Source organism: Sminthopsis crassicaudata, chromosome 4, assembly GCF_048593235.1.
Source record: "Sminthopsis crassicaudata isolate SCR6 chromosome 4, ASM4859323v1, whole genome shotgun sequence".
Lineage (NCBI taxonomy): Eukaryota > Metazoa > Chordata > Mammalia > Dasyuromorphia > Dasyuridae > Sminthopsis > Sminthopsis crassicaudata.
In genome coordinates, this window is record NC_133620.1 from 233,498,069 (window position 1) to 233,510,069 (window position 12,001).

The 12,001-nt window shown below is 36.5% G+C and overlaps 1 protein-coding gene across 3 annotated transcripts in view; it reads left to right on the plus strand.

Annotated features, from left to right (window-relative positions):
• The window catches only part of HMGN3 (high mobility group nucleosomal binding domain 3), a 67,924-nt gene extending 62,043 nt beyond the window's left edge, over positions 1–5,881 (plus strand). For 2 of the 3 annotated variants that reach the window (XM_074310457.1, XM_074310459.1), the window contains 4 exons: positions 2,493–2,540; positions 4,681–4,794; positions 4,915–5,014; positions 5,371–5,881. In XM_074310457.1, coding sequence (XP_074166558.1) covers positions 2,493–2,540; positions 4,681–4,794; positions 4,915–5,014; positions 5,371–5,384 — 276 coding nt within the window. In that variant the 3' untranslated portion in view covers positions 5,385–5,881. The remainder of the gene's footprint in view (positions 1–2,492; positions 2,541–4,680; positions 4,795–4,914; positions 5,015–5,370) is intronic. The other variant, XM_074310458.1, reaches the window with a different exon arrangement.
• The last annotated feature ends 6,120 nt before the right edge of the window (positions 5,882–12,001 follow it).

Below are 12,001 nucleotides of genomic sequence, written 5' to 3' on the forward strand. Positions count from 1 at the left end.
CACACAAACACACACACACATACACACACACCACACGCACACGTGCTTGAGTTTAGAGAAACATGCCCCTTGCTTTCTCTGAGATATAATAATCCATGCCATACTTGGGCAGAACTTTATCTTTGGGGTCACTAGGATCACCTATGGAGACAGAGGACACCCTTGCTCATTCCCATAAATTGACTCTTGAAAGCTGAGTCTCGGCCTGATTTCATTTACAGAAAATAAAAGGAGAACAGATGAGTTGATTGTATCTGGAGTCCACAGTTCAAAAAGTACAAAACGTCTAGCCTTGGGAACCCCATCCCATTCTTACTTAGTGTACTGCCTTTGGGTCCAGGCAAATAGCATCTGAAATTTAGAACTATGAAGGGACCTTAGAAATCTTGAGCCCAGATCTTCCTGGCTTCCTTTTTTGCAACACTCATTCTTCCCTGCAGGCTTGAGCTTGAATGTTTACTGGTTCTTCAAAATCTATTCTTTGGCTGGTAGAACATTTTAGAAGTCTGAGCTCTTCTAAACTTCAGTTGTGTATAGTTTCACAGTATACTTTGGACAATGAAGCCAGGTGGGTACGTGAAAGCCATGTTGCCTGGAAATGCTGGGAAACCGGTTTAATTTTTTATATATATATACATACACACATACATATATACATATATATAACACAGATATAATATTATATACTTGTATAATTACATGTTACATATTTTTATTATACAGATGAAGAAACTGATGACCCAGAGGGGCTCTGAGGTCCATAGATAACCTGCCTGAGATTACACCTAGTAAGGCAGAACAATACTAGAATCCAGGACCCTTTCAGCTACCCTGCCTAACCCTATTTGAGGTTTGGCCCTTTCCACCTCTGCCTGAGGCCGGTTCTGGGGTATGGTGGCAGGACTGATTTTTCATACGATGTTCTTTCAAAGTTAACCTTCTATGCTTTCATTATTGCAGAGAATTAGGGGTTGCTAATCTAACATTTCCTTCCATAATGTCCTCAGTATGCTGGTTTTGTCTCTAAGCCACAAGGGCATCTGGGGAAGCTGGGATCCGGCCTGCCAATGGCAGTGTCTCCTTGGAAGAAGGCAGGGCAGCAAAACTAGCAGGTGTTTATTCCTGGAGACCTTTAAAGTTCTAGAAGAGAAAGGAAAACAAAGAAAACTTGTTATTGTTTCTCCTCTTCAGTGAGCTTTTTCTTGACTATCTTAATTTTGGAGTAGGAAATTAATTAATGAGAGATGACATTCATATATATATATATAGTGTCATGTTAGTACATTGTTGTGGTACAATGCTAGCTGGCTCCTCTTCTGTACCTTATAGCCATAAGTTTTCTGGGACACTGAGAGAAGGTAAGTGACTTATATAAGGTATCTGAGGCAAGACTTGAACCCCTAAGTGTCCTGGATCCAAGGCTAGCTGCTAACAATAATTAAAAACATTTATTTAACATTTTAAGGTTTGCTGAGTGCTTTACATATTATTTCTTTTGATTTTTCACAGCAACCGTAGGAGGTAGATCCTACTAATATTCCTATTTTACATGTGAGGAAACTGAGGTAGACAAAGGTTAAATAATTTGCCCAGCATAACATAACCAGTAAGTGTCTGAGCCTTGATCTCACTGATTCCAAGTCCAGTGCTCTGTCATAATGCCCACCCGCATATGCTATGCCTAGCTGCCTCTCATGTTAGTACGATAATATAATATAATATGATACAATATAATGCAATAATATACTACAAAGACCTATACTATCATCAGGTGGAGCTTCTTGTCTGCCTGTGATAGTGACAAGAGTTAGAGATATGAGTTTCCACCTAACTTGAAGTGATATTTCAGGTGAGCTCAATTGCAGTGATTGTAGATCGACTTCATGTATGACACTATTTAGAAATAATTCTCATCAGCAGCCTTCTTTCTTCCAGCTTAGGATTGCATTATGATTTCAGGGGTCATGGATAAGTTTAAGCTGAACATTGTCAGACAACAAGCCCTTAATTGGGCATTTCATAGCATTTTAAGTATCTGTGACATCCCATTCACTGATGTGCTATAATAAAAAGAAATAGAAACCCTAAAATAGAGCTAAAAAAATTAGATATATACCCAAAGAACTGTTCTGAATGTTAATAAAGTGGCTTTTTCATCTCACTTGAAATGCATTTAATTGGAGTAGAGTCCAAAATAACAGTAGTTCTCAAGGTCTTTCTAATACTCCCTCTGCTTAGAATAGGACACACCACTTTAAAGATGAATCAGATTTCTGCTGAGCCTGGTTTAGGCCACTCTGGTTAGAGGAGGCCTGTTTCATGTGAAACAGGTGTTTGGAGTACTAAGACTTAAGAGCTATCACATTACAGACCTTAATAGGGTCAAAGAATATGTCATTTACTTTCTGCATTCTTTTGTGCATGAGAGTGGCAAAGGCATTCAGTGTTGGATTTTTTTTTAAGCATTTGCATGATTAAAAATGTCTTTGCAGAAACCTGCGCCACCAAAACCTGAACCAAAACCAAGAAAAACCACTAAGGTAAGAGATGCTTATTTTTTTTCCTCTTCTTGGGTGGTAGTCATGGTGGTGGGGTATTTTAAAATAAATGCATAAATAATAATCCTCTCACTAACTCCACTTCCTGGGAAAGGTCAGGCTGAATAGTTGCTAAATGAACTAGCTAGAACACTGTCATTGCTGATTAGAGACATCCTCAAAAAATTAATACATGTAGTTTGTGGTCTACAAAAAAGACATTTTTCTCTTAAGTAAAGTGGAAACAGGAGGGCTCACTATGCTCTTGGGCATCCAGCTTTGCCAAGGCAGGTGCTCTGAGAGCCATTCTGGCAGAGGACCTAGTTTAAATATGCTTCATTTCAAACCTAGAGGAGTTGAATGGTCTCTGAGGATGCTATTGGCAACAAGCTGGATGACCCAAAGGTCACATTGCCTTGCATGTAACTGATAGGAGATGGGTCCATCCAGGTGCATGAGCCCCCACAAGCCTTTTTTGCTCTATTCCAATCCCAGCCTTCATTGTTGGCTCAGAGTTTGGCATTTTGCTCAGTGGTTGTTTGATTTTTTTCCCAGGCACGATATAGTGGGGAAAGCACTGGTGTTTAAAGTCAAAACATCTCCTATCTGCATCCTGGCTTTGCTATTTATTGCCTGTATGACCTTGAGCCAATCTCTGAGTCTGAGTTCTCTGAAAAATGAGGGGGTTGGTACCAGATGATCTCTGAGGTCCCTCCCTGCCCTGAATCCTGTGATCTTGTGAATTGTCTCTATCCCGTAGTTCCAGGTGAATTTTTGAAGCAGCAAAAATTCATTCCTGGTGTTTGATCTTAAAAATAGCATCTTTTCACCTGAGTTCTTAAATTCAGTCCCTGGATGCCTGCCTCGCATTTCACCCTGTGCACTGCTTAATTGAAATTAATGGCTGTACCAACTGTGGTGACCCTTCTTTCTAACTTCTCTCCAAGCCACCTTTCCAGATTTTGTTTTCTATCAAATCCCTGGGCCCACAGCAAGACAATTGGCACAGTTCTATGTCTTGACCCCTTTGTCAGACATCTGACATTCTTCTTGCTAAGTAGCATTCACTCCTAACATCAGTGGGATACATTTTATATCAAGAAGTGAAATCATTGTCTTTCAGGGGAAAAAAGAAAAGTATTCCTGATAAGCCAAGCTCTAGTGGATTTTCTTAAGTGGTGATTCCAGGACTACGGATAAAATGCTGGCCCTGGTCTTAACTAAAATCTGCCTTCAATCCTTATTTGGATAGATTACTTGGGCCTCAGGTATCCCTAGGAGTTATCAACTAAATTATATTTAGCAATCACTTTCTATGAACCTACTAACACAATGAATACAAAACAAACCATTTTCTGTCTTCCCAAGAATTTACATTTTTTTGGCGGGGAAGGGAAAGGGGTGTTTTTTTGTTTTGTTTTGTTTTTTTTACCTATGGGTAAAAAAAAATAGGGAAAAAAAGTAAATACAAACTTATGAGTAGAAAAAAATATATTGTTTTAAAAAAAGGAAAAAAGTAAATACAAAACAGACCATGTTCTGTCCTCCAAGAATTTTACATTTTCTTAAGGGAAAGGGGAAGAAAAAAAGGTATATTTTTTTTAACCTATGGGTATAAAAAAAAATAGGGAAAAAAGTAAATACAAAACAGACCATTTTCTATCCTCCATAATTTACATTTTCTTGGGGGAAAGAGGAAGGAAAAAAATTTTGTTTAAGTAAATACAAAGCAAAATAAAGTGAGGAAGCACTAACCACTAGGAGAATGAGGAAAAACTTTAGGAAGGAGTCTTTCTTAGCTTGAAAGGGAACTTAGAGGCCAGAATAAGGGCATTCCAGGTATGAGGAACAAACCAAATTAAATATGGATAAGTATGTATGCTGGTGGAGAGAGTTTCCCACACCAGGAGAGAAAATTATAGCTCCTTTTTTTGTACATTGTCCTTATGGAGCCAGGCAAACTTGTTTTTGTTTGTTTGTTTTTTGTTTTTTTGTTTTTAATTTGACTGAAAGGCTTTCATTGGCTATCAATAAGCAATAATCATGGCAGCCACATTGTGAAAGCCTTCGCAGTCAGGGCTCTTTTTGAGAAGACTAATCATTTCTCATGATTCTCTATCTCCCTGTGTTCTACTCCTGTTAGAAGGAACCTGGAACAAAGGCTAACAAAGGCGCTAAAGGGAAGAAGGATGAGAAGCAGGAATCTGGAAAGGAAGGTACTACACCGTCTGAAAATGGTGAAACTAAAGTCGAAGAGGTACTTTTTGTCAACGCCTCCCGCTGATTGACTCAGTGCATTTTCAAATTGATTCGGGAATCCGAGCCATTGATAGCATGTTCATAATGTTTCTCTTTATTGCCCATGATGTTATTGCAGATTCGCATCTATCGCTCAACTGTTAGTGTTTCAACATCCCGAGGTGCCCCACCCAGCACACTGTCAGTAAAGGGGCAGATTGAAACAGTGAAAGTTAAGGGTACGGTAGAGAATGTCTGCCTGTGTGCAGTGGCTAGAATCAGATAGTAGTGTGCTGCTTTTCATTATGAACAATGGAAGCTTGCAGGTAAGGAAGGCTTCTGTGGCTTTCTGAAAAGCAGAGACCGATAAACAAACAGAAGTGTGTTTGCGGGTATGTATGCCTGTCTTGTCTGTGGAGCACCTACAATGGACATAGGCTTTGCAGTGGAGCTGCTTCAGGAGGGATGCTTTAAAAAAAAAAAAAAAAAAAAAAGCCAGTGTTGTGTCAGTGGGGTGGCTATCTGTCCGGGGTCTGAGTCTGGTTAGTAACGTCCTTCTTCTCTTTTTGTTTTTTGTTTTTTTTCCTTTCCACAGGCACGGAAAACTGAATCTGTAGGTGACAAGGGAGAATGAATTATCACGAAAATTGGGGGTGGATTTTATGTACCTCTCGGGACAACTTTTAAAAGATATTTTTATCAAGTATTTTGTAAATGCTAATTTTTTAGGACTACAATAGGCAGCATATTAAAAAAAATGTATATCAATGAATATTTTCCCTTCTCATAACAATGCTTTTTGGAAGCCCCCCCATCACTTCCCCTGACCCCCAAAGTAATATGAACATCAGTTGAATATTGGAAGCTGTGTGTAAAATTGGATCAGCATTCCACGCACTTGCTTTGAAAATTAGTCCTGTGCAGACGGTGGTGTTTTTACTGTGCATATTTGAATTTTTCATGCAGTTTTTCTAGAGCAATAATCAGTGGTGCTTTTGTACTTAGGTTTTATGTGATTTTAATGAAACATGGATACTTGTGGCCACCTGCTGACTATTTTTGGTTCTTTTAATGGTTTAAAATAAAAGGTTTTCTTGCCTGCAAAATTTCAGCTTTTTAGTGTGCTGTCTCTAAATTTAGAGAGTGTCTTGTTTCTATTTTAATTATTGCAGAAGATATTCGATGTTCTAGGAACTTCTGTGATTTCTGCACTGACATTGCCTTTAAATAAGCAAAATAGTTTCATTTATAAATGTGTTGGGTTTCTAAAAATTACAGCTTTTGTGCTGAAAATCACTTCCAGGTATAAATACAAAAGAATAACAATTAAAACGTATACATTAGAAAAGGTATTAAGAGGTAGCTAAGTGGGGCAGTGGATAGACTGCCAGCTCTGAAGTCAGAAGAACCTGAGTTCAAATTTGACTTTAGACACTGAATATTTTCCAGGTGTGTGACCTTGGGCAAGTCACTTAACCCAAATTGCCACAGCAAAAAAAAAAAAAAAAAAAAAGTAATAGCCAATGTAGATACAAATCATTAAAGCATTTCTGTGTTGTGACCCAGAATAAATTAGGGGGGTGTCTTAGGCCAGATGAGCAAGGGATCATCCATGAAGCTCCCTTGGAAAATTGTTACAGATTTATATGACCGTAGAAACTGGAGATTGTGAGTCTGACCAGCAGCTTGAAGCATCATTACTGGGAACCTGTATAAAGAATAGACAGATTTCATATTTGTTTTTAAGATAGCTAGGACTTAAGCCAAAACATATAATTTTATCTTGCTATTTTATAAATTAATAATAGAAGACAAAATCATTTTAGTTTTCTGTCAAATTATACCACACCAAGCTAAGAAAAAAAATCCCATTCTTACTTTCAGACATCTTTTTTGTGACTACTCGTAATTATTCATAATAATAACTTCACATTAATGATAAATATGAGGTGCATGCTACATGTATTATGATTAATTTTAGATAAGAAAACTGAGCTTGGTAGCAGTTAATGATTTTGTTCAAAGTTACATTATTAGTAAGACAGATCCCCTAACTCCAGAGTCAACCTAGCATGTAAGCCCTGAATGAGAAGGGATAATGTTTTTTAGCTCAGGACTTATTATACTTCTTCTACTCATGATCCCTTTTTACCCAAGAAATTTTAAGTTACCCATGGTATTTAAATAGGTATACAAATGAAACATTTACTGTAATCATAATTTCACAACTTCCACATTCATTTCTGTGACCCTACATGGGGTTCAACCTAGTTTAAGAAGATTTGTATTAAGAGATTTGTTTTTTGTTTTGTTTGTTTGTTTGTTTGTTTTTATTGATCTGAAAGGATAAAGAGCCCCTTCCAAAGTTTGGAGGTTTGGAACAGGAGGTAGGGGGAGTTTAGGACCTAAACATTTTCCTCTGGCCTAAGGCCACTTGGCGGCCAGGTCTCAGATAATGAATTATTTAAAGGATCTCATTTCATCCACAGCACAATTCATTGGCTCTCCAAGACATTGTAGACATTCTTGGTGAGTTACTGTGTCCAAAAAATGTATTGCTACAAGGATGAACTGGACTGGCTCTTGGACAATAAAGGATACACAGTTTTCTCACTGAAGTCTAGGATAAGAATTTGAAATGCTACACACACACACACACACACACACACACACACACCCTTGTCCCCTTTGCCTCTCAAATAATGAATATCATCAATTCAGCAATGTTAGATCTAGCCATACCTGCCTTTCCAGTGTGGCTCTTGTGCAGGGTCTTCCATAGGAGGTCCACTCGACACGCTGAATGTCCTTTATTTTGTTCCAACATCATGAATGTACCAGTAAAGTATTTTGGTTGTCCATTGCTCATTAAGTTCAAGGACTCCTCATCTCAAAGAAAAGTTCCTCACATGGATGGCATAAACTCCTGTGTCCATCCACACAGATCTCAGCATCTTTTTAAACATTATTATTAATTATGATCATTGATAATATTGTTTTATTTAGCTTATCAAGCATATAACTTTCAAAAGTGCTGTGTGTAATATCACAGACATTTTTATCCTTACAAACTTACATGAATTGAGAGCTTTAAGACTGGTGAAATACTAATATATTATCTCATTTGATCCTCACAACTTTGTCAAGTAGATTCTATCATTTGCATTTTACAGGTGAGAAAATAGAGCTCAGAGAAGCAATACACTAAGTGTTGCTTGAAATTTGACTTGAACCCAGGCTTTCTCCACCACTCACTCCATTTTACCATGCTTATTCCTCACAAAGACTTTTAAAAACAACAGAAAATCCCCCAAATCTCTTTAAAAAAAAAAAAAAAAACAGCTAGGGATAAAAGTACATGAACTACTGGACCTGGAAGACAGGAAGATTTGAGTTCAAATCCAGCCTCATACTCTTACTAGGTGTATGGCATTGGGCAAGTCACTTCATCTCTATTTTACCTCAATTTCCTCGACAGTAAAATAGAGGTAATAATGAATGGCACCTACATCACAGATTGTTTTGAGGCTCAATGAGGTAATTTTTTGAAAAGCACATTGCAAACTTTAAAGCTTAAAAACTACATATATACTAGCTATTTTAATATGCCATACAGAATTTTCTACCCAAAATAGCTGGTTATTCCCCAAGTGAGGTTCTTACAAATTTGAAAGGTATCAAAGCTATATTAGGAGTAGCTATTCTCAGTCTCAGGAAAACAGAATTCCCAGCATAAAGGGCCAACTAAAGCTGAAAGAAGGTAAGTGGAAAGGGTTTTTTTTTTTTTTTTTTGAGGGGGGTTTGTTTTTTGGTTATGTCTCAATTTGTTTATCTGCTGATTACCAAGCAGTTCAATATTAAAAAGTCCCCAGGCTGGGAAACTGTCTCCTTTCTCCCCAGCCATTAGGGGGTGCTGTGTTAGTGTTCATTAGTGCCTAATTAGGTCAGGGTGCTGCAATGTTGTATTATCTTTAAGGTCACTGAAGCTTTCACAAACTGAAATATTTTCTAATGTTTTAATAATAACAATAATAACTCTCTAGACGTTTAAGGGTTGCAAAGAGCTATGTAGACATTCTCTGATCTGATCCCTACAACAACCAATAATTATTCTTCAATAATTTTTATAATAATTTTTATAAATTTTTAATAATATAAATGATCCTCTGTTTATTTTCTTTGAATATTAAGAAGCAAATGGCTTTAGTGAAAATACATAAGCGTATCTTCATTTTCCTTTTCTTGTGCAGTCTCTGATTTTTGAAAAGAATGTTTATAGATAAAAGCTGATTTTATGTCACAGAACTCAAATCTAAGGGATAACAAAAAGAAAAAAAAGTGTTATAAAAAACACACAACCTGAACCATACATTTTATTTGTGTTAGACAATTGTATACATTTGGCTGGGTTAGAAAACCATTAGAGATTAATTGTCATCAATATCAATCACATGAGATAAAAGTTGACTTCTTATGGGTCTAGAATCCATCATTAAAAGTAATTATATGTATATATAAATATTATGTGTATTATTTATGGACATCACCTATAATGGATTCTAGACCCATAAGAAGTCAATATACATGTACACATACATATATAGATATATACATATGTACATATAGATGTAATGTATACATATGTAGATATAACAAAATACAAATATATAAAAAGAAAGGAAGGGAGATCAATTTTAAAAGAAAATTTTCTAGTTAACCCCTATCTCCTAATGGTTGAATCAGGTTGGGAATCAATTCATAAAGGCTCATCCTTGAAAATCTCCCACACACAGCATTCTGGATTATTGTTTTGTATCAGAAGAGAGTACTACAAATAATCTCTTTTTGTGATCTTTTGTGTTTATGACTATAAAAATTAACCACTGTCTCAATTTTTTTCTCTGTTAAATGAGAATCATAGCACCAACTTCCCAGAGTTTTTCCCAGGCACAACTTGGCATAGAGCCTAGAATGGGAAGACCTGTGCTTAGCATAATGGCTGCCACATAGTAGGTATTTAAATGCTTGTAGACTGATTTCAAATCTTTCTTCAGACACTATATGAACAAATCATTTAACTTTTACATGCCCTGAACTATTTCCTTGAATTTCAGTCCTAAAGAATAGAAAGCTTGATATCTGCTTTGATAGTTCGAGATCCATATTCTGAAGAAACCATAAATCTTGTAAATATTTTTAATACTAACTGCCTTTGTAGTAATTAGGTAAAACTAAGGAATTTGAAGATGCAAGCAAATGTATCAGTAAACAAGATTTTAATGTTTCAACAAGAAACACATTAATGTGGGGTAGTTAAAAAAAAAAGTTCTGAGTTCCTTGAGATCAGGGACCATCAACTTTTTTTTTTGTTTCCCCAACACTTATCATAATGCATGGCATACAGTAGGCACCTAATAAATGCTTATCAACTGAACGAATTTGTGGTCAGAGCAATTGAGTTTGAATTTTAGTCCCACTAGAACACTCCCTATATATTTGCTAACAACCTCTTAATGACAATTCCCTCTCTTTTAAATAGAGGGTTGATCTCCAAAATCCTTTCTAGTTATAAATCTTTGAATCAATTATGTAAACTCTGAATAAAGGAGGAATATAATTATGGCCCTGATTATCTCCAATTTGAGGTTTATTTCTAAGTATCCTGAATCCTCATGTTTGCTATCCAGTTGCATAAGCATTTATTAAATGCTGACTGTATAAAACTGCTGCAAATGATATCAATTATAATGATCATTGTCCTTAGAGACTCCTTACAAAGAAAGTTATAATATAGATTAAATATGTTAGGAAGGTCCAGAATAATGAAAGGAGAAAGGTTCTTAACCATAGGGAATCCATCATGGGGAGGGAGCATATGAGTTGGGTCTTAAAAAGGATTGATAAGAAAATTTTAAGGATAAAAAAGCAGAAGAAAAAGTTTGGAGGCAGAAAAATGCAGGACCGATTTGGGGACTCACTCTTAGAGCAGAGAATTCATGAAAAGTAATATGAGATCCAGCTGACAGTGAAAAGTGTTGCCAAATTGTGGAAGAGCTTGAATTGGTAAGCCAAAATTTAATTTTATTCAGACATCAAAAAGCAGAGAGATTTTTGAACAAAAGAATAACATCTAGTCAGTTAAACATTTATTAAGCACTATATGCTAGCAGTGGTCCTCAAACTTTTTAAATAGGGGGCCAGTTCACTGTCCCTCAGACTGTTGGAGGCCGGACCATAGTAAAACAAAAATTCACACTCTGTCTCAGGCATTTACCATAACCCCGGCGGGCTGCATATGGCCCGAGGGCCATAGTTTGAGAACCTTTGTGCTAGACAAACATTTACTGCCTTCAAAGAGCTTCTATGTTACCGGAGAAAACAATTTGCAGATAATTGCATACATACTCCTAGAAGAAAGGCTTTGGCTGTAGTGTGAGGAACCCTAGGAAAGGTCTCTTGAAAAAATTTAGATTGTTTTGGATATTGGGAAGCCGAGATGAGGAGGGAGAGCATTACTGGAAGGGAAGGACAACTATTAGTTAATTAGTAGGCGTGATCTGGGTGAAGATCCAGCAGAGAATACTGATGAGTATCAGACTGGTAAAATAACCAGAAGAGAATAGTATCCTAAAAACCCAGAAAGGAAATCATATAGAGAAGAGGGTGATCAGGTTGTAGTGAAGTCATGAAGGTCAAGAGATAACTGGTAACATTGAGATAATAGTCTTAGCAGAATGATGAGTTCAGAAGAGAAAGTAGAAGCACAGGTATTTTTTCAAGTTTAGTCATGAAAAAAAAAAAATTTGCAGAACATCCAGATTTATGAATGAGAAATTAGTAAGATGAGTAAAGAGTTGAATATTATACTATATTTTTGTGATTGAATTCCACTGAAAAGATCAAAGTTTTAGTTTGCCAGTAGATGGGAACTGAGCCCAGAATTTAATTAGACTCAATAAATACAGACTTAACACTTTGACTAATAAGGTGAATACTGCTTTCAAACTGGGTGGGGATACAGGTAGAAATCGAAGAGGGAGAGTTTTTACCTTTCTGGGTCTCCGTTTTTCCATCTGTAAAAATGAGAATGTTGAATTAATTGATTGCTAACTTCCCATTCAGCCCTAATCTATGATTATATATTACAGGGTATGGAGGTTGTGGGGAAGGATACTTGCTAACAGCTTACATATGGTACCTGAGGGAGAAATAAAAGTCAAAATTAT